General features: G+C 37.8%; 1 protein-coding gene and 2 non-coding genes across 4 annotated transcripts; all 3 read right to left on the minus strand.

Annotated features, from left to right (window-relative positions):
- Positions 1-4,981, minus strand: LOC112720587 (ERAD-associated E3 ubiquitin-protein ligase HRD1B). 2 transcript variants are annotated; one of them, XM_025771572.3, is made up of 8 exons: positions 4,684-4,981; positions 3,694-4,232; positions 2,449-2,625; positions 2,167-2,316; positions 1,881-2,089; positions 1,287-1,449; positions 800-1,079; positions 1-403 (listed from the first exon to the last, which is right to left on the minus strand). In XM_025771572.3, exons 2-8 carry the CDS (start codon positions 4,224-4,226, stop codon positions 257-259), a joined length of 1,659 nt encoding a protein of 552 aa, XP_025627357.1. In that variant the 5' UTR covers positions 4,227-4,232; positions 4,684-4,981; the 3' UTR covers positions 1-256. The 2 variants fall into 2 exon arrangements, with proteins under 2 accessions (XP_025627357.1, XP_025627358.1); XM_025771573.3 differs by having other exon boundaries at positions 1,287-1,443; positions 4,684-4,939.
- A 6,391-nt stretch (positions 4,982-11,372) lies between these two features.
- On the minus strand, positions 11,373-11,480 carry LOC112724179 (small nucleolar RNA R71). Its single transcript, XR_003163355.1, has one exon. It is a non-coding gene; the product is annotated as a small nucleolar RNA R71 (small nucleolar RNA).
- A 10,295-nt stretch (positions 11,481-21,775) lies between these two features.
- Positions 21,776-21,883, minus strand: LOC112724541 (small nucleolar RNA R71). Its single transcript, XR_003163698.1, has one exon. It is a non-coding gene; the product is annotated as a small nucleolar RNA R71 (small nucleolar RNA).
- Positions 21,884-23,233: the final 1,350 nt, after the last annotated feature.

The raw sequence follows: 23,233 nt of genomic DNA on the forward strand, positions 1-23,233 counted from the left end.
TTAGGAGTAAAGACATTCATCATATAATAAAGTGTATGATTTTCCAAAAGCTAGTACAAGCGTGCATCTCCCCATAACAAAAAGGGGGCTAAATGTAACAATTTGAGGGGGGACTGTGCATTCACAAATTAGTATATCGCCCTGAACAGCATATATCAGTCAAATTCAGGTCAAGCAATGCTGTGATTTTTTTTTTCTCCCTATATCTACATTTGACAGCATCATCATGGTTCAAACCAGAAATAAGGGGATGAAGTTATTCTTTTTCACGATGAATCTCATGACTCGATGCTATTTGCTTGCCTCTGCTATCTGCTGTCGATGTGGATGATGAAGATGTACCCTCATCTACACCTGTTTCAACCTTTGTCCTCTGCAAAAGCTTGAGCTGATTTTGCAGAATCTGTTAAAAAGCAAGGGTAGAAAAATCTGAGTTAGTAAGATTGATTTCATGGGTTAACAATATGATACCACGTGGTTGGACTCCACATTTTGGGTATCCCAGAATGAATTAATGTGGATACTACATGCCATCCAGGGATATCCATGAAATCTTAAAATGTGACTCAAATATCACCAATTTGTTTGGGTTTATTTGCTATGACAAGTGCTTAATGTAACTTCTTAAGGCGACAGCAGAGTGAGAAAAGAAATTCATTCTATGGTCACTATAATCATCAAAATTAATTTTACTTATTTCATTTCATTTTATTTTATTTATATATTCACGAAAAAGTACACGAAGATTACACATACTGCTTACAATGTGATGTTGATTTAAAGAGAGAAACAACTGTACCTCAATCTGATATTGAAGTAGTTTTCTATGAGCTTCCAGGTGAGAGCTTGGCATATTTGGGTCAACTCCAAACTCCACTCCATAATTCGCAGGGGCTCCGCGTGTTTGGGAAGGAAGAAAATGGAAGGGCCCCATTTGAGGAAAGGATATCATTGGTCCACCAGGGAGAACAAATTGCTGTTGTGCCTGTTCACCAGAAGCTTGTTCTCCATTGAGTGCCGTGTTAACAGATTTGCCCATAGACATCTGAACTGGGGGTTGAAGAGTGTACCCAGGAGAGCTGTGAGATTGAAAACACCTCAGTATTAACACACTTTATAAACTACAACTGACCTCGAAATAAAAAAATTAAGAAAAAATAGTAGGGCACACTTTTTCATGTATTTATTGGACAAAACTATCAATAACCAGCAAAATGCACAGCATAAGACTGATTTCTTAAGCAGGTGTAGAAAAAACAGGGATATTGTCTAAACACAATTCATACCACACTAAAGATGTTGGGGAGGGATAAACATAAGACTTCTCATATATTGAAGCTGCTGCTGCAGCTGCAGCTTGAAGTCGGGCTTGATGCTGACTCAAATTATCAATTGCCCCACCACTGCCAACCTCATTTTGAGCTGTGCTTCCAGTGCTAGTCCCTGTTCCTGTTCCGAAGCAAAATGATTATTTAATCTTGAAGTAAGCAAAATTGTGTTCGACAAGGAATAATAAAATTAGACAAAAAAAGGTTAAAAAATTAAACCATGAAATGTAAAATATATATAGTAGTAACTTTATGAGCTTCACATGAAACCTAAACAGAACATGAATGATGGATATAACTTCATAACAAGGAGCTTAAGTATAATTAAAAGGTTTATAATGAAGATGGTTTAAAAAATGAATATGTTGCATTAGCAAATAGCAATTGTTTAAAAGGTGCAAGTCACATAAGCATTAGTTTGATGGATCAAACTTTGAACTCTAGTTTTCCATTTTTGATTCCAGACAGACAGGATTCCTGGGAATACTAACAGTTCAACTGCGCATTACAAACATGTTTTATGTATCAGTGATTATTATACTATATGATTACCCTGTCGATGACCATCTGGTTGTGCTCCTTGCTGGCCTACAGTTGCTGTTGCCCCATTTTCTGGGGGAACAACCAGGGCTCTGCAGGTAGGGCAAGTATGTTGCCGCTCCAACCATGATCGGAGGCAATGAACATGAAACAAATGTCCACATATAAGTTTCTTGGCAGTAGTCATCTCTTCACGACAGATAATGCAAGTTGCATCACTTCTGCTTAGGCATTCAAGAAAAGAATTATTACAATAAACTTCAAAATAGTAAGCAGATATGTAAGGTTTTGAACTAACGCATTAAGCTCTTCAGGCGTTGCATCTGGAAAACGGTCGTTCATATTTGAAGTGATCTTACGATATCGTATGTAATCTGCAACACGGACTTTGAAGTTCCTAAATGTCTCATAGAGCTCCCGTATTAAGTGCAAAGGAACACCATAGTTTCTGAGAGATAAACCAAATATTAGTTGGTAAATATTAAAAGAGACAAAAAAATGAGCAAACCAAATGGCTTCTGTATTGAATAGATATAAAGGCTCCCATAAATATTGAAAGAGGAGTTGGCTGATCACTTACACAAAAATTACGAGGAAGAAGCACAGATACATAGACAAGTGAAGCAAGTCCCTGATAAGTTCCAAGTAGAATGTGAAGACTGGTTTCCTTTCCCATTGTCCTTCCATGAGCATGTCACTAACATAGAAAAGATATTTTACAAAAATCGACACTGTTGTCGTTGCCAGTATCATGTACCTGAGATAGAAAAGATCATTTGTTGAGGAAAACCGTGATTATATATAATTACGCCACAATATTAGTAGAATACATCAGCTAACAAATACAACTGAAACTGCACATATGAATAAACTCACATACACACTCCTATTTAGTATTTTTTTTCCTTCATATATCCTATTTGTGGTTTTACAGCATAGTACAAGTGTTTTCCATGTGATTCATAAGATCATAGCTTCAAATATTAATGCAATCATATGTATCAGAGACACAAACAAGGCATATAACTACATTTATTCATATGAATAAAAAAAAAACAACATTTACTGAGTATCACATATAAAATTCCCTTTGTTTGACAAGATTAAAAATCAAGAATGCAAATGAGATAGCTTAATCAAGAATTTTTAAGAATCTATCATATCAAACTTTTGCAATTAACTACATAAAAAAGGGCAGCCCGGTGCACAAGCATCCTGCACTAACGCAGGATATGGGAGAAGGCCACACCCAAAGGTATAATATACGCAGCCTAACCTGATAATTATATTAGTGGCTAACTACATGATATTTCAAAAATAGGATGCAGAGCTTTATCAAATAACAGGAAATAGATATTCAGGGAAAAACGTAAAAGGAAAACAAAACAAAGATCAGGAAATAGGGTAAGTTTGGTTTCCGTTTTCATTTCCTATTACCATGGCTTGAATTCTATGTTTCATGATTTTGTAAATGAATTGGCAAATGAAATGACAAAAAGAAACATGAGATTTCACTATTACCACAATGGAAACAAGAAATGGAAAATTAATCCAAATAGTTGGTCAATTTCACATTTATATTTATTATTGATATGCATTTGGTCCTGCAAGAAAAATCAAGGATTCCACAATAATAAGAAAATTGATACATCAAGGGTTTATTCAAATATGAATCAAGGTAGAAACAGAGCATGTTCTTAAGTCAAGGAATTCTCATCCAAGCCAAAATTCAGCTGAGTACTATTCATAGTTCTGCATTTACATTAGTCATGTTTTGTTTTGCAACTTGTCTGAGCACAAGAGAATGAAAAGAAAGAAGGCTTACTCAAAAGAGAAGAATATCGAAACTGACGGTTGCCATGTTTGTAGCAGATGCTTCAGATTACTGTATAAGAATAGGCTATCGAGGAGAAGGAGGAAACCCATAAAAGATACAATCCGAACATGGGACAACATGGGCACCGTAGGAGTTGTCTCAATGTACTCAACCCTCTTTTGAGCCAACCAATGCAAAGCTTTAATCAACAATAGCGCTGTGACCATCGCAAGAAACGTAACTGAGAAATCCTGCCTAAAAATAGTAATGGCAAAGAGGATTTCCATAACCTCCCTCCACGATTGCTCGTTAAGCCTTTCTACCTCAGCTTCTCTAAGAGAACCCAGGAATACCTTTTTAGTCAACTGCCATAGAATACACATAATAACCAAACCCATGTTGAGAAGAAGCACTAAGCTGATCTTGGAAGTTGAAAGATACACCATTGCCGGATAAAACTGGCCTCTACTGTTAAATGCATGATATGTGATAGCCAGGGTTGCAATCAAACTGAGACCGGCATATGTCTTCAGCCTCATCATTCCGCCCTACACAAAAGCACAATAAACCATCATTTAATTAAAATCTGAAACCCTAAATTAGCTAATTAAACCTGTAACTAGGACTTCATATGCATTTGGATTTTTCACAAATAAGCATGAACAAGACGAAATAATACAATTTATCCTAGAAAACTAAATTAAACAATTGAGGTGTCATAGAAAATCCATAAATTAGTGAGCTAGTCAATCACTATTTGGCATTCGAAGATAACGAGAAAATGCAGATAAATAGAATGCATGATCCTTAACTTCATATTCAATGGCAAATCGATAGAAAGAAAAAAGAAAAGACAAGAATAAAAAAAAGGCTTATGCATATGAATTACAGCACTACCGTGAGCCCTAACTTGGAATCAAATCAAGACGGCGTTAAAGGAATTCAAGAAAAACTAAAATTTGAAAGAATTAAAAGTCGTTGGTTGAAGAGATGAATTACCAAGCGAGTGCTCTCTCTCTCTCTGTCTCTCTCTCCCACTCTGTGTGTTGGTGAGGTCCTAATCGGAACCGAAAGACGATCGTCGGTAGCTACCAGCTCCGTGGATATTTTCCAATTTTTTTTTTCTTTTCAATCTATTTGTATTTACAATTTTGAGTCTTAAATAGTTGATGTTAAAATAAGGACATGATGTATGCATAGCCAACCAGATCTTGCCACGTACGTCGCTGCGTGGACAGGCCAATTAGGGTTCGTAAAATATTATCTTAACAAGTTAAACATTTCTTCTCCAGGGTACTCAATATTCTGAAGCTTAAGCCGTTCTAGTTATTGATTTGGTGATTTAGAGATTCTATCCGTTCAATTAAAATAATTAAATTTAATAAAATATGTTTAATATATATGAATAACAACTAGCCAATGAGTTGTCAATGAGTTATAGCTCAAATGACATAATCTTCCCATACTCAATTAAGAGGTTACGGGTTTGAGTCTTCTATCTTTGGTAAAAACAAAAAAAACAACTAGCCAATGAGTTATAGCTCAAATGACATAGTCTTCTCACACTCATATAAGAGGTCGCAGGTTTGAGTCTTTCTATCTTTGATAAAAAATAAAATATATATGAATAACACCTTGCTATTGACGCTGTTGTCGGGGACCTGAAAATCAGCACACAACCATGGCGGATAACCATTCTAAAGACGGCTCGTAGAGACTTGGAGGAAAAGCTAGAGAGATTCCGAGATTGGAATCTGATCTTAAAGGGTGAAGATCTTGAGCTGATCGAAGAGCTACACCTTTAGGATCTGAAGATCCATTCTCAAAAGAAATTATGAGAGCTAAAGTCCCTAGAAATTTTAAAAGCCCGAACATGGACCTTTTATGATAGGATGACCGACCCTCGCCACCACCTGAGTAATTTCAAAATCTGTGTGTTTGGCTGATGCCTCTAATGCGACTCGATGCAAAACCTTCCCAACTACTTTAACCAAGGTGGTCATGAAGTGGTTTGACAATCTCCATTCAAGGTCGGTCACCTGCTTCGACGACTATTTCTCATAAGGTTTTTGATCTAGAAAGACAAGGTTAAATATGTCCTAAGCCTCTTGGGAGTCAAGCAAGAGGTCCACGAATCACTTAGGGTCTATATGGAAAGGTTCAACAAGGTGTGCATGGGACTTATTAATGGCCTCAAGAAAAGTCCCTTCTCACAATCCATTTCAAAGAGGCACCCGACCTCTCTGTATGAGGTTCAAGAACGAGCCGAGAAATATATCAATATGGAGGAAATTACAATGTTGAGAAGACCTACCTTAGGACAAAGTAATTAGTACCAGCCTCAGAAAAAAGAGCAGGAGCTCAAGAAAAAAGAAGAATACAACTCGGACAAGTCTAGGAGATATTATTCCTATATTCCACTACGAGTCTCTCTGGTTGATGTTTATAGAGAAATTTGCCACAGTGAAATGATACCACCTCCTAGGCACATTCGAAGTAAGAAAGAGGGAAATCGATCTGAATATTGTGAGTATCACAAAATTTATGATCATTCAACCAACGACTGCTACGACCTGAAAATGTGATTGAAAAATTGGCCAAAAAAGATTAGCTGGATAAATACCTTACTGGAAAATCAGATGAAACCAACAAAAAGAAAAAGGATGAAGAAACAGAGAAGATGAGATAAACAACAAGGAACCTTGAGAGACACATCTACATGATCGTTGGTGGCTTTGCAAGGGAGGGATAACAAAATCCTCTCTCAAAAGACATCTGAAGGAAGTCTACTAGGTTGGAGAATGTGAAGAAGTGCCCCAGTTGCCTACAATAACCTTCACAAAAGGGAATAAAGGAAGAACCCTGAGCATAGACTACATCATGGTAGATGTCGCATCAGCCTACAATGCCCTAATAGGTCAGTCAACCTTAAATCGACTTATGCAGTGGTGTCAACTCCCTATCTTTGTATGAAATTTTCTACCCCAGAAAGAATAGCAACTATAAAAGGAGATCAGAAACTAGTTAGAAGATGCTATAATGAAAGTTTGAGGCTACGTGGCTGAACAAAGGGAAAAAAGGTTAATTCAATAGAACTCGAAAAGTGTCTGAGTTCATGAAGAAGTGAGACATTAGCTAAAGGAAAAATCGAAGAGGTGCAAATAGGAGAAAAAGTCTGCAAATGTGTGACCAATTTAGATCAAAAGTTAAAATAAGATCTCATCAAACTCCGATCCTACAAGAGAATTCCAACCTTTTTGCCTAGAAAGATTCTAACATACCGAGCATCCATCTTGATCTCATGAGCCACAAATTAGCTGGATACCAAAGTTCACATCCTGTATAGCAGAAATGACGAAAACTTAGTCCTGAAAGAGCATAAGTGGTGGAGGAGCAAAATCAAGCGCTGTTAGAAGCCAGATTCATAAGCAAAGTAAAATACCCTTATGGCTAGCCAATGTTATGCTCGTGAACAAGCACAATGAAAAATGGAGGATATGTATTGACTACACCGGCCTCAATAAGGCCTGTCCAAAAAGTTCCTACCTGATGAGCGGATAATTTATACGCTTTTTGGCATTGTTTTTAGTATGTTTTTAGTAGGATCTAGTTACTTTTAGGGATGTTTTCATTAGTTTTTATGTTAAATTCATATTTCTGGACTTTACTATGAGTTTGTGTGTTTTTCTGTGATTTCAGGTATTTTCTGGCTGAAATTGAGGGACTTGAGCAGAAATCGGACTGCTGATGCTGTTGGATTCTGACCTCCCTACACTCAAAATGAATTTTCTGGAGCTACAGAACTCAAAATGGCGCGCTTCCAATTGCGTTAAAAAGTAGACATCCAGGACTTTCCAGCAATATATAATAGTCTATACTTTGGCTAAGGATAGACGACGCAAACTGGCGTTCAATGCCAGCTCTCTCCCCAATTCTGGCGTCCAGCGCCAGAAAAGGATCCAAAACCAGAGTTGAACGCCCAAACTGGCACAAATGCTGGCGTTCAACTCTAAGAAGGACCTCTACACGTACAACACTCAAGCTCAGCCCAAGCACACACCAAGTGGGCCCCGGAAGTGGATTTATGCATCAATTACTTACTTCTGTAAACCCTAGTGACTAGTTTATTATAAATAGAACTTTTTATCATTGTATTCACAGTCTTGGTTATTCCGGTTCCCCTCTGGGGCCGAGACCAATGAACTCTATTATCACTTATGTATTTTCAACGGTAGAGTTTCTACACTCCATAGATTAAGGTATGGAGCCCTGCTGTTCCTCAAAGATTAATGCAAAGTACTACTATTTTCTATTCAATTCATCTTATTTCGCTTCTAAGATATTCATTTGCACTTCAACCTGAATGTGATGAACGTGACAATCATCATCATTCCCTATGAACGCGTGCCTGACAACCACTTCCGTTCTACCTTCGACTGAATGAGTATCTCTTAGATCTCTTAATCGGAATCTTTGTGGTGTAAGCTAGAATGATGGCGGCATTCAAGAGAATCCGGAAGGTCTAAACCTTGTCTGTGGTATTCCGAGTAGGATTCAATGATTGAATGACTGTGACGAGCTTCAAACTCGCGATTGCCGGGCGTAGTGACAGACGCAAAAGGATAGTAAATCCTATTCCAGCATGATCGAGAACCGACAGATGAATAGCCGTGCCGTGACAGGGTGCGTTGACCATTTTCACTGAAAGGACAAGACGAAACCATTGACAAGGGTGATGCCTCCAGACGATTAGCCGTGCCGTGACAGGGCATTTGGATCATTTTCCCGAGAGAAGACCGAAAGTAGCCATTGACAATGGTGATGTATCACATAAAGCCAGCCATGGAAAGGAGTAAGACTGATTGGATGAAGATAGCAGGAAAGCAGAGGTTCAGAGGAACGAAAGCATCTCTATTTGCTTATCTGAAATTCTCACTAATGATTTACATAAGTACTTCTATCCCTGTTTTATTATTAATTTCGAAAACCCCATTACTATTTTATATCCGCCTGACTGAGATTTACAAGGTGACCATAGCTTGCTTCATACCAACAATCTCCGTGGGATTCGACCCTTACTCACGTAAGGTATTACTTGGACGACCCAGTGCACTTGCTGGTTAGTTGTGCGAAGTTGTGAACCATGGTATTGGCATCATGTTTTTGGCGCCATTACCAGGGAAAGAAAGAGCGATGAATTTTACATAATTAAAGTGTAATCACAATTTCTGCGCACCAAGTTTTTGGCGCAGTTGCCGGGGATTGTTCGAGTTTGGACAACTGACGGTTCATCTTGTTGCTCAGATTAGGTAATTTTCTTTTTGTTTTCTTTTCAAAAATTTTTCAAAAATATCTCAAAATTTTCTCACCTGTTTTAGAAAAAATTTTTTTTTCAAGATTCTTAAAGAATGAATTCTAGTGTTTCATGAAGCATGTGAAGCCTGGCTGGCTGCAAAGCCATGTCTAAACTCTTTTGGACTGAGGCTTCCTAATCATCATCACAAGAGCAAGCTAGTTGTTACCAATAAAATTTGCTGTTGTATGCATGAGAGGTATCTGCTGAAGCTTGGCTGGCCATTGGCCATGTCTAGTGTTTTGGACCGGAGCTTTCATTGAAAGCTTGGCTGGCTAGTGAGCCATGTCTAATTCCTGGACTGAAGCTTTAGACTAAGAATGCAAGATTCTTGGAATTCATATTAAAAATTTTGGAATCCTTATTTTTCTTTTTCAAATAATTTTCGAAAAATCCAAAAAAAAAAATTTAGAAAATCATAAAAATCAAAAATATTTTTTTTGTGTTTCTTGTTTGAGTCATGTGTCATGTTATAAGTTTGGTGTCAATTGCATGTGCATCTTGCATTTTTTTGAAAATTTTCATGCATTCATAGTGTTCTTCATGATCTTCAAGTTGTTCTTGGTAAGTCTTCTTGTTTGATCTTTGCATTTGCATGTTTTGTGTCTTTTCTTGTTTTTCATATGCATTCTTGAATTTTTAGTGTCTAAGCATTAAAGAATTCTAAGTTTGGTGTCTTACATGTTTTCCTTGCATTAAAAACTTTTCAAAAATATGTTCTTGGTGTTCATCTTAACATTCATAGTGTTCTTGGTGTTCATCTTGACATTCATAGCATTCTTGCATGCATCACATGTTTTGATCTAAAATTCTCATGCATTGCATCATTTTTCTTGTTTTTCTCTCTCTTCATTAAAAATTCAAAAAGCAAAAAAATATCTTTCCCTTTTTCTCTCTCATCAAATTTGAAAATTTGGATTGACTTTTTCAAAAATTTTTAAAATCAAGTTGTTTCTTATGAGTCAAATCAAATCTTCAATTTGAAAATCTTATCTTTCTCAAAATCTTTTTCAAAAATCAAATCTTTTTCATTTTTTTAGTTATTTTCGAAAATTTCAAAAATATTTTTCAAAAATCTTTTTCTTAATTTTACATCATATTTTCGAAAATAACATCACCAATTAATGTTTTGATTCAAAAATTTCAAGTTTGTTACTTGCTTGTTAAGAAAGGTTCAAACTTTGAGTTCTAGAATCATATCTTGTGATTTCTTGTGAATCAAGTCATTAATTGTAATTTTTAAAATCAAATCTTTTTCAAAACTAATTTCAATCATATCTTTTCAAAAAAATATCTTCTTATCTTATCTTTTTCAAAAAGTTGATTTTCAAAATATCTTTTCTAACTTCCTATCTTCTTATCTTCTCAAAATTGATTTTCAAAATTTGTTTCAACTAACTAACTAACTTTTTGTTTGTTTCTTATCTTTTTTAAAACTATCTAACTAACTCTCTCTCTCTCTAATTTTCGAAAATATCTCCCCCCTTTTTCAAAATTTCTTTTTTTTTTATTAATTATTTTAATCTTTGATTTAAAAATTTTCGAAAATTACTAACCTTTTTCAAAAAACTATTTTCAAAAATCACTAACTCTTTTTCAAAAATTATTTTCGAAATCTTCTCCCTCTCATCTTATTCTATTTATTTATTTATCTACTAACATCTCTCCCTCACCCACCAAAAATCCGAACCCTTTCTCTCTCTTTCTGAGTTCAGATTTTTCTCTTCTTCTTTTCTTCTACTAATAATAAGGAACCTCTTTACTGTGACATAGAGGATTCCTCTTCTTTTCTTTTTCTCTTTTCTTTCTTATGAGCAGGGACAAAGAAAAAGGCATTCTTGTTGAAGCTGATCCAGAACCTGAAAGGACTCTGAAGAGGAAATTAAGAGAAGCTAAATCCAGAGACAACTTGATTGAAAATTTCGAACAAGTAAAGGAGATGGCAGCCGAACCCAACAACAATGCAAGGAGAATGCTTGGTGACTTTACTGCACCAAATTCCAATTTACATGGAAGAAGCATCTTCATTCCTGCCATTGGAGCAAACAACTTTGAGCTGAAACCTCAATTAGTTTCTCTGATGCAGCAGAACTGCAAGTTTCATGGACTTCCATCTGAAGATCCTTTTCAGTTCTTAACTAAATTCTTGTAGATCTGTGATACTGTTAAGACTAATGGAGTAGATCCTGAAGTCTACAGGCTCATGCTTTTCCCATTTGCTGTAAGAGACAGAGCTAGAATATGGTTGGACTCTCAACCTAAAGATAGTCTGAACTCTTGAGATAAGCTGGTCACGGCTTTCTTAGCCAAGTACTTTCCTCCTCAAAAGCTGAGCAAGCTTAGAGCTGATGTTCAAACCTTCAGACAGAAAGATGGTGAATCCCTCTATGAAGCTTGGGAGAGATACAAAGGACTGACCAAAAAGTGTCCTACTGACATGCTTTCAGAATGGACCATCCTGGATATATTCTATGATGGTTTATCTGAGCTATCAAAGATGTCATTGGATACTTCTGCAGGTGGATCCATTCACCTAAAGAAAACGCCTGCAGAAGCTCAAGAACTCATTGACATGGTTGCTAATAACCAGTTCATGTACACTTCTGAGAGGAATTCTGTGAGTAATGGGACACCTATGAAGAAGGGAGTTCTTGAGATTGATACTCTGAATGCCATATTGGCTCAGAACAAAATATTGACTCAGCAAGTCAATATGATTTCTCAGAGTCTGAATGGAGTGCAAGCTGCATCCAACAGTACTCAAGAGGCTTCTTATGAAGAAGAAGCTTATGATCCTGAGAACCCTGCAATAGCAGAGGTGAATTACTTAGGTGAACCTTATGGAAACACCTATAACTCATCATGGAGAAATCATCCAAATTTCTCATGGAAGGATCAAAAGCCTCAACAAGGCTTTAATAATGGTGGAAGAAACAGGTTTAACAATAATAAACCTTTTCCATCATCCACTCAGCAACAGACAGAGAACTCTGAACAAAATACTTCTAATTTAGCAAACTTAGTCTCTGATCTATCTAAGGCCACTGTAAGTTTCATGAATGAAACAAGATCTTCCATTAGAAATCTAGAAGCACAAGTAGGCCAGCTGAGTAAAAGGATCACTGAAATCCCTCCTAGTACTCTCCCAAGCAATACAGAAGAGAATCCAAAAGGAGAGTGCAAGGCCATTGACATAAGCATCATGGCCGAACCTGTGAGGAGAGGAGAGGACGTGAATCCCAAGGAGGAAGACCTCCTGGGACGTCCAGTGATCGATAAGGAGCTTCCCTCTGAGGAACCAAAGGACTCTGAGGCTTATCTAGAGACCATAGAGATTTCATTGAACCTCCTTATGCCCTTCATGAGCTCTGATGAGTATTCCTCTTCTGAAGAGAATGAGGATGTCACTGAAGAGCAAGCTGCCAAGTTCCTTGGTGCAATCATGAAGCTGAATGCCAAATTATTTGGCATTGAAACTTGGGAAGATGAACCTCCCTTGTTCATCAATGAACTAAGTGATCTGGATCAACTGACATTGCCTCAGAAGAGACAGGATCCTGAAAAGTTCATAATACCTTGTACCATAGGCACCATGATCTTTAAGGCTCTGTGTGACCTTGGTTCAGGAATAAACCTCATGCCCCTCTCTGTAATAGAGAAACTGGGAATCTATGGGGTGCAAGCTGCTAAAATCTCATTAGAGATGGCAGACAATTCAAGAAAACAGGCTTATGGACAAGTAGAGGACATGTTAGTAAAGGTTGAAGGCCTTTACATCCCTGCTGATTTCGTAGTCTTAGATACTGGAAAGGAAGAGGATGAATCCATCATCCTAGGAAGACCTTTCCTGGCCACAGCAAGAGCTGTGATTGATGTGGACAAAGGAGAATTGATCCTTCAATTAAATAAGGACAACCTTTACAACTCAAGGATTTCTCTCTGCATCCATGGAGAGGAAGCAGAAAAAGCTTCCCTCAAAGCAGAGTCAAATAAAGCCCCCACAGTCAAACTCTAAGTTTGGTGTTGGAGAGTCTCAACAATGCTCTGAACATCTGTGAGGCTCCATGAGAGCCCACTGTCAAGCTATTAACATTAAAGAAGCGCTTGTTGGGAGGCAACCCAATTCTTATTTATCTAACTATATTTTTCTTAGTTATATGTTTTTATAGGTTCATGATCATGTGGAGTCACAAAATAAAATAAAAAATTGAAAACGGAATAAAAAACAGCAGAAGAAAAATCACACCCTGGAGGAAGCACCTGCCTGGCGTTCAACGCCAGAACAGAGCATGGTTCTGGCGCTGAACGCCCAAAATGGGCAGCATCCTGGCGCTGAACACCCAGAACAAGCATGGTTCTGGCGTTCAACGCCAGAAATGGCAACAAATGGGCATTGAACGCCCAAAATGGGCACCAACCTGGCGCTGAACGCCCAGAGTTGTGTGCAAAGGCATTTTACATGCCTAATTGGTGCAGGAATGCAAATCCTTGACACCTCAGGATCTGTGGACACCACAGGATCATCTCAGGATCTATGAATCCCACAGGATCCCTACCCACCTCACCCTCTCTCTCTCTCCATTCATGATCATCCCTTCTATTCTCCATTCACCACTCACATCCATACACACACCCCTCCATCTCCTCCATATCTTCTTCTTCTTCTATTTTTTCTTCTTTTGCTCGAGGGCGAGCAACATTCTAAGTTTGGTGTGGTAAAAGCATAAGCTTTTTGTTTTTCCATTACCATTGATGGCACCTAAACCTCTAAAAGAGGGGAAGGGAAGACAAAGGCTTCCACCTCCGAGTCATAGGAGATGGAAAGATTCATCTCAAGGGTCTATAGCTCAGTGGTAGAACATGTGGCTGCAAATCAAGAAATCCCTGAGATACCTCAGGGGATGCACTTCCCTCCACATAAATATTGGGAGCACATCAACACCTCCCTAGAAGAATTAAGTTCCAACATGGGACAACTAAGGGTGGAACATCAAGAGCACTCCATCATCCTTCATGAAATAAGAGAAGATCAAAAAGCAATGAGGGAGGAGCAACAAAGACAAGGAAGAGACATAGAAGAGCTCAAGGACATCATTGGTTCCTCAAGAAGGAAACGCCATCATCACTAAGGTGGACTCATTCCTTGTTCTTACTTTCTCTGTTTTTCGTTTTCTATGTTAAGTGCTTATCTATGTTTGTGTCTTCCTTACATGATCATTAGTAGTTAGTAACTATGTCTTAAAGTTATGAATGTCCTATGAATCCATCACCTCTCTTAAATGAAAAATGTTTTAATTCAAAAGAACAAGAAGTACATGAGTTTCGAATTTATCCTTGAACTTAGCTTAATTATATTGATGTGGTGACAATGCTTCTTGTTTTCTGAATGTATGCTTGAACAGTGCATATGTCTTTTAAAGTTGTTGTTTAAGAATGTTAAATATGTTGGCTCTTGAAAGAATGATGACTAGGAGACATGTTATTTGATAATCTGAAAAATCATAAAAATGATTCTTGAAGCAAGAAAAAGCAGCAAAGAACAAAGCTTGCAGAAAAAAAAAGAAAAAAAAATAGGCGAAGAAAAAAAAATAGAAAGAAAAAGAAAAAGCAAGCAGAAAAAGCCAAAAGCTCTTAAAACCAAGAGGCAAGAGCAAAAAGCCAATAACCCTTAAAACCAAAAGGCAAGGGTAAATAAAAAGGATCCCAAGGCTTTGAGCATCAGTGGATAGGAGGGCCTAAAGGAATAAAATCCTGGCCTAAGCGGCTAAACCAAGCTGTCCCTAACCATGTGCTTGTGGCGTGTAGGTGTCAAGTGAAAACTTGAGACTGAGCGGTTAAAGTCAAGGTCCAAAGCAAAAAAAAAAAAGAGTGTGCTTAAGAACCCTGGACACCTCTAATTAGGGACTTTAGCAAAGCTGAGTCACAATCTGAAAAGGTTCACCCAATTATGTGTCTGTGGAATTTATGTATCCGGTGGTAATACTGGAAAACAAAGTGCTTAGGGCCACGGCCAAGACTCATAAAATAGCTGTGTTCAAGAATCATCATACTGAACTAGGAGAGTCAATAACACTATCTGAACTCTGAGTTCCTATAGATGCCAATCATTCTGAACCTCAATGGATAAAGTGAGATGCCAAAACTATTCAAGAGGCAAAAAGCTATAAGTCCCGCTCATATGATTGAAGCTATGTTTCATTGATAGTTTGGAATTTATAGTATATTCTCTTCTTTTTATCCTATTTGATTTTCAGTTGCTTGGGGACAAGCAACAATTTAAGTTTGGTGTTGTGATGAGCGGATAATTTATACGCTTTTTGGCATTGTTTTTAGTATGTTTTTAGTAGGATCTAGTTACTTTTAGGGATATTTTCATTAGTTTTTATGTTAAATTCACATTTCTGGACTTTACTATAAGTTTGTGTATTTTTCTGTGATTTCAGGTATTTTCTGGCTGAAATTGAGGGACTTGAGCAGAAATCAGATTCAGAGGTTGAAGAAGGACTGCTGATGCTGTTGGATTCTGACCTCTCTGCACTAAAAATGGATTTTTTGGAGCTACAGAACTCAAAATGGCGCGCTTCCAATTTCGTTGGAAAGTAGACATCCAGGGCTTTCCAGCAATATATAATAGTCTATACTTTGGCCAAGGATAGACGACGCAAACTGGCATTCAACGCCAGCTCTCTGCCCAATTCTGGCCTCCAGCGCCAGAAAAGGATCCAAAACCAGAGTTGAACGCCCAAACTGGCACAAATGCTGGCGTTCAACTCCAAGAAGAACCTCTACACGTGCAACACTCAAGCTCAGCCCAAGCACACACCAAGTGGGCCCCGGAAGTGGATTTATGCATCAATTACTTACTTCTGTAAACCCTAATGACTAGTTTATTATAAATAGAACTTTTTATCATTGTATTCACAGTCTTGGTTATTCCGGTTCCCCTCTGGGGCCGAGACCAATGAACTCCATTATCACTTATGTATTTTCAACGGTAGAGTTTCTACACTCCATAGATTAAGGTGTGGAGCTCTGCTGTTCCTCAAAGATTAATGCAAAGTACTACTATTTTCTATTCAATTCATCTTATTTCGCTTCTAAGATATTCATTCGCACTTCAACCTGAATGTGATGAACGTGACAATCATCATCATTCCCTATGAACGCGTGCCTGACAACCACTTCCATTCTACCTTCGACTGAATGAGTATCTCTTAGATCTCTTAATCGGAATCTTTGTGGTGTAAGCTAGAATGATGGCGGCATTCAAGAGAATCCGGAAGGTCTAAACCTTGTCTGTGGTATTCCGAGTAGGATTCAATGATTGAATGACTGTGACGAGCTTCAAACTCGCGATTGCCGGGCGTAGTGACAGACGCAAAAGGATAGTAAATCCTATTCCAGCATGATCGAGAACCGACAGATGAATAGCCGTGCCGTGACAGGGTGCGTTGACCATTTTCACTGAGAGGACAAGATGAAACCATTGACAAGGGTGATGCCTCCAGACGATTAGCCGTGCCGTGACAGGGCATTTGGATCATTTTCCCGAGAGAAGACCAAAAGTAGCCATTGACAATGGTGATGTATCACATAAAGCCAGCCATGGAAAGGAGTAAGACTGATTGGATGAAGATAGCAGGAAAGCAGAGGTTCAGAGGAACGTAAGCATCTCTATTCGCTTATCTAAAATTCTCACTAATGATTTACATAAGTACTTCTATCCCTGTTTTATTATTAATTTCGAAAACCCCATTACTATTTTATATCCGCCTAACTGAGATTTACAAGGTGACCTAAGGTATTACTTGGACGACCTAGTGCACTTGCTGGTTAGTTGTGCGAAGTTGTGAACCATGGTATTGGCATCATGTTTTTGGCGCCATTACCAGGGAAAGAAAGAGCGATGAATTTTACATAATTAAAGTGTAATCACAATTTTTGCGCACCACTACCCTCTACCTAGCATTGACGCCTTGGTAGATTCGGCATCAGGATATAAGTTTCTTTCCTTTATGGATGCTTACTCGGGATATAATCAACCCAAAATACAAGCCCAACCAAGAGAAGACGTCTTTCATCATCCCTAGAACAAATTATTGTTATGTGGTTATGCCTTTTTGGTTGAAAAATACAGGGACAACTTACTAGCAATTGATGAATAAGGTATTCTCCCCTTATTTGGGAAAGCTCATAGAAGTCTATGTAGATGACATGCTCGTTAAAATCAAGGGTGAAACCAGCCTGCTGCCTAACCTGGCAAAAGTATTCAACACAATAAGGCAATATGGGATGCAGCTATATCCCACCAAGTGCACCTTTGAAGTAGAAGCATAAATGTTTCTAGGATTCATGCTCACCCAAAGGGGCATTGAAACTAACCCAAACAAATGTAAGGCAATCCTAGAGAAGCGAATTGATGAGCGGATAATTTATACGCTTTTTGGCATTATTTTTAGTATGTTTTTAGTAGGATCTAGTTACTTTTAGGGATGTTTTCATTAGTTTTTATGATAAATTCACATTTCTGGACTTTACTATGAGTTTGTGTGTTTTTCTGTGATTTCAGGTATTTTCTGGCTGAAATTGAGGGACTTGAGCAGAAATCAGATTCAGAGGTTGAAGAAGGACTGCTGATGCTGTTGGATTCTGACCTCCCTGCACTCAAAGTGGATTTTCTGGAGCTACAGAACTCGAAATGGCGCGCTTCCAATTGCGTTGGAAAGTAGACATCCAGGGCTTTCCATCAATATATAATAGTCCATACTTTGACCAAGAATTGATGACGTAAACTGGCGTTCAATACCAGCCTTCTGCCCAAATCTAGCGTCCAGCGCCAGAAAAGGATCCAAAACCAGAGTTGAACGCCCAAACTGGCACAGAAACTGGCGTTCAACTCCACAAATGGCCTCTGCACGTGTAACACTCAGGCTCAGCCCAAACACACACCAAGTGGGCCCCGAAAGTGGATTTATGCATCAATTACTTACTCATGTAAACCCTAGTAGCTAGTTTATTATAAATAGGACCTTTTACTATTGTATTAGGCATCTTTGGTCTCAGTATTATTCCATTGTTCATCTTAGGAGACTATTGATCTCGTTTAGGGGGGCTGGCCATCTCGGCCATGCCTGGACCTTCACTTATGTATTTTCATACGGTAGAGTTTCTACACTCCATAGATTAAGGTGTGGAGCTCTGCTGTTCCTCAAAGATTAATGCAAAGTACTACTGTTTTCTATTCAATTCTTCTTATTTCTCTTCTAAGATATCCATTCGCACCCAAGAACGTGATGAAGGTGATGATTATGTGTGACGCTCATCATCCTTCTCCCTTATGAACGCGTGCCTGACAAACACTTCTGTTCTACATGAAATAAGCTAGAATGAGTATCTCTTAGATCTCCTAACCAGAATCTTCGTGGCGTAAGCTAGAATGATGGCGGCATTCAAGAGAATCCGGAAAGTCTAAACCTTGTCTGTGGTATTCCGAGTAGGATTCAATGATTGAATGACTGTGACGAGCTCCTAACTCGCGATTGCAGGGCGTTAGTGACAGACGCAAAAGGATAGTAAATCCTATTCCGGCATGATCGAGAACCGACAGATGAATAGCCGTGCCGTGACAGGGTGCGTGAGCATATTATTCACTGAGAGGATAAGATGAAGCCATTGGCAAGGGTGATGCCTCCAGACGATTAGCCGTGCCGTGACAGGGCATTGGATCATTTTCCCGAGAGATGACCGAAAGTAGCCATTGACAGTGGTGATGTATCACATAAAGCCAGCCATGGAAAGGAGTAAGACTGACTGGATGAAGATAGCAGGAAAGCAGAGGTTCAGAGGAACGAAAAGCATCTCCATTTGCTTATCTGAAATTCTCACCAATGAATTACATAAGTGTCTCTATCCCTATTTTATTATTAATTTCGAAAACTCCATTATCATTTTATATCTGCCTGACTGAGATTTACAAGGTGACCATAGCTTGCTTCATACCAACAATCTCCGTGGGATTCGAGCCTTACTCACGTAAGGTATTACTTGGACGACCCAGTGCACTTGCTGGTTAGTTGTATCGAAGTTGTGACAATTATGAATTAAGATCAAAGCACCAAGCTTTGGAGCCATTACCAGGGATTGTTCGAGCCTGGACATCACAATTTCGTGCACCAAGTTTTTGGCGCCGTTGCCGGGGATTGTTTGAGTTTTCGGCAAGCTTTTGGTCCGGTAACATCAGTGCTAGATTCCCTTTTGATCCGGCAACAGCACCAAGTTTTTGGCGCCGTTGCCGGGGATTGTTTGAGTTTGGACAACTGACGGTTCATCTTGTTGCTCAGATTAGGTAATTTTCTTTTTGTTTTATTTTCAAAAATCTTTCAAAAAAATATTTTCAAAAATCTCTCATATGTTTTTGAAAAAAAAATAAAAATATTTTCAAAAATTTATTCAAGATTTTTAAGAATGAATTCTAGTGTTTCATGATGATTTGTTGAATCCTGGCTGGCTGTAAGCCATGTCTAATTTTTGACTGAGGTTTCAACTTACCATCACAAATGAAGAGATTCTCACACACTTAGTTGTTCTATACATGAAAAGTATCCATATCTGCTGAAACTTGGCTGGCCATTGGCCATGTCTAGTGTTTTGGACTGGAGCTTTCATTGAAAGCTTGGCTGGCTAGTGAGCCATGTCTAATTCCTGGACTGAAGCTTTAGACTAACATGGCAAGATTCCTGGAATTCATATTAAAAATTTTGGAATCCTTATTTTTTCTTTTTCATACTATTTTCGAAAAAAAAAAATCCAAAAAAAATTTGAAAATCATAAAAATCAAAAATATTTTCTGTTTCTTGTTTGAGTCTTGAGTCATATCATAAGTTTGGTGTCACTTGCATATGCATCTTGCATTTTTCGAAAATTTCATGCATTCATAGTGTTCTTCATGATCTTCAAATTGTTCTTGGTAAGTCTTCTTGTTTGATCTTGATGATTTTTTGTTTTGTGTCTTTTCATGTTTATCATATGCATTCTTGAATTCTTAGTGCGTAAGCATTAAAGAATTCTAAGTTTGGTGTCTTGCATGTTTTCTTTGCATTAAAAATTTTTCAAAATTGTGTCTATGATGTTCATCTTGACATTCATAGTGTTCTTGGTGTTCATCTTGACATTCATAGCATTCTTGCATGCATTCATTGTTTTGATCTAAAAATTTCATGCATTGCATCTTTTTAGTGTTTTTCTCTTGCATCATAAAAATTCAAAAAATCAAAAAAAAATATCTTTCCTCTTTTCCCTCATCAAATTCGAAAATGTGGATTGACTTTTTCAAAAATTTTTAAAATCAAGTTGTTTCTTATGAGTCAAATCAAATTTTCAATTTGAAAATCTTATCTTTTTCAAAATCTCTTTCAAAAATCAAATCTTTTTCAAAATTATTAGTTATTTTCGAAAATTCCAAAAATATTTTTCAAAAATCTTTTTCTTATTTTTATACCAAATTTTCGAAAATAACATAAACAAATTAATGTTTTGATTCAAAAATTTGAAGTTTGTTACTTGCTTGTTAAGAAAGATTCAAACTTTAAGTTCTAGAATCATATCTTGTGATTTCTTATGAATCAAGTCATTAATTGAGATTTTAAAAATCAAATCTTTTTCAAAACTAACTTCAATCATATCTTTTCAAAAATATCTTCTTATCTTATCTTTTTCAAAAATATCTTTTCAAAATATCTTTTCTAACTTCCTAACTTCTTATCTTTTCAAAAATTTGTTTCAACTAACTAACTAACTTTTTGTTTGTTTCTTAACTTTTTCAAAACCACCTAACTAACTCTCTTTCTCTCATTTTCGAAAATATCTCTCCCCTTTTTCAAAATTTCTTTTTAATTTATTAATTATTTTAATTTTTAAAACTTAATTTTCGAAAATTACTAACAATCTTTCAAAAACCATTTTCAAAAATCACTAACTCTTTTTCAAAAAAATTTTCGAAAATTATCCCTCCCCCATTCTATTCTATTTATTCATTCATATCCTAACATCTCATCTCACACCTCTTCCATCGGTACAGTTGTGTTTCTTCCTTTACATCACATTCTTTGTCTCCCCCTCTTCTTCCACTCACACAGGGATCCCTATACTGTGGTATAAAGGATCTCCATTATTATTATTATTATTCTGTCCATTCTTCCTTGTCATATGAGCAGGAGCAAGGATAAGAACATTCTTGTGGAAGCAGATCCAGAACCTGAAAGGACTCTGAAGAGAAAATTAAGAGAAGCTAAAATACAACAATCCAGAGATAACCTTTCAGAAATTTTCGAACAGGCAGAGGAGATGGCAGCCGAAAATAATGATAATGTAAGGAAGATGCTTGGTGACTTTACTGCACCTAATTCCAGTTTACATGGAAGAAGCATCTCCATTCCTGCCATTGGAGCAAACAATTTTGAGCTGAAACCTCAATTAGTTTCTCTGATGCAGCAGAACTGCAAGTTTCATGGACTTCCATCTGAAGATCCTTTTCAGTTCTTAACTGAATCCTTGTAGATATGTGATACTGTTAAGACTAATGGAGTAGATCCTGAAGTCTACAGGCTCATGCTTTTCCCTTTTACTGTAAGAGACAGAGCTAGATTATGGTTGGATTCTCAACCCAAAGACAGCCTGAACTCTTGGGATAAGCTGGTCACGGCTTTCTTAGCCAAGTACTTTCCTCCTCAAAAGCTGAGCAAGCTTAGAGCTGATGTTCAAACCTTCAGACAGAAAGAAGGTGAATCCCTCTATGAAGCTTGGGAAAGATACAAACAGTTGACCAAAAAGTGTCCTTCTGACATGCTTTCAGAATGGACCATCCTGGATATATTCTATGATGGTCTGTCTGAGTTATCTAAGATGTCATTGGATACCTCTGCAGGTGGATCTATTCACCTAAAGAAAACGCCTGCAGAAGCTCAAGAACTCATTGACATGGTTGCTAATAACCAGTTCATGTACACTTCTGAAAGGAATCCTGTGAGCAATGGGACGCCTATGAAGAAGGGAGTTCTTGAAGTTGATACTCTGAATGCCATATTGGCTCAGAATAAAATATTGACTCAGCAAGTCAATATGATCTCTCAGAGTCTGCATGGAATGCAAGCTGCATCCAACAGTACTCAAGAGGCATCTTCTGAAGAAGAAGCCTATGATCCTGAGAACCCTGCAATAGCAGAGGTAAATTACTTAGGTGAACCTTATGGAAACACCTATAACTCAACATGGAGAAATCATCCAAATTTCTCATGGAAGGATCAAAAGCCCCAACAAGGCTTTAATAATGGTGGAAGAAACAGGTTTAGCAATAGCAAACCTTTTCCATCATCAACTCAGCAACAGACAGAGAACTCTGAACAAAATGCTTCTAATTTAGCAAATCTAGTCTCTGATCTATCTAAGGCCACTGTAAGTTTCATGAATGAAACAAGGTCTTCCATTAGAAATCTGGAAGCACAAGTGGGCCAGCTGAGTAAAAGGATCACTGAAATCCCTCCTAGTACTCTCCCAAGCAATACAGAAGAGAACCCAAAAGGAGAGTGCAAGGCCATTGACATAAGCGCCATGGCCGAACCTGTGAGGAGAGGAGAGGACGTGAATCCCAAGGAGGAAGACCTCCTGGGACGTCCAGTGATCAATAAGGAGCTTCCCTCTGAGGAACCAAAGGACTCAAAGGCTCATCTAGAGACCATAGAGATTCCATTGAACCTCCTTATGCCCTTCATGAGCTCTGATGAGTATTCCTCTTCTGAAGAGAATGAGGATGTCACTGAAAAGCAAACTGCCAAGTTTCTTGGTGCAATCATGAAGCTGAATGCCAAATTATTTGGCATTGATACTTGGGAAGTTGAACCTCCCTTGTTCATCAATGAACTAAGTGATCTGGATCAACTGATATTGCCTCAGAAGAGACAGGATCCTGGAAAGTTCATAATACCCTGTACCATAGGCACCATGATCTTTAAGGCTCTGTGTGACCTTGGTCAGGAATAAACCTCATGCCCCTCTCTGTAATAGAGAAACTGGGAATCTATGGGGTGCAAGCTGCTAAAATCTCACTAGAGATGGCAGACAGCTCAAGAAAACAGGCTTATGGACAAGTAGAAGATGTATTAGTAAAGGTTGAGGGCTTTTACATACCTACTGATTTCATAG

The sequence above is a fragment of the Arachis hypogaea genome, chromosome 11, assembly GCF_003086295.3.
Source record: "Arachis hypogaea cultivar Tifrunner chromosome 11, arahy.Tifrunner.gnm2.J5K5, whole genome shotgun sequence".
Lineage (NCBI taxonomy): Eukaryota > Viridiplantae > Streptophyta > Magnoliopsida > Fabales > Fabaceae > Arachis > Arachis hypogaea.

What these genes read in the sequence shown, in the direction of transcription:
- LOC112720587 (XM_025771572.3), bottom strand. Translation starts at nt 4,226, where the DNA reads ATGATGAGGCTGAAGACATATGCCGGTCTCAGTTTGATTGCAACCCTG. An exon ending in TCGATATTCTTCTCTTTTGA is followed by an intron (nt 2,626 to 3,693) that starts GTAAGCCTTCTT and finishes TTTCTATCTCAG; the next exon opens with GTACATGATACTGGCAACGA. An exon ending in TTCTTCCTCGTAATTTTTGT is followed by an intron (nt 2,317 to 2,448) that starts GTAAGTGATCAG and finishes TTTATCTCTCAG; the next exon opens with AAACTATGGTGTTCCTTTGC.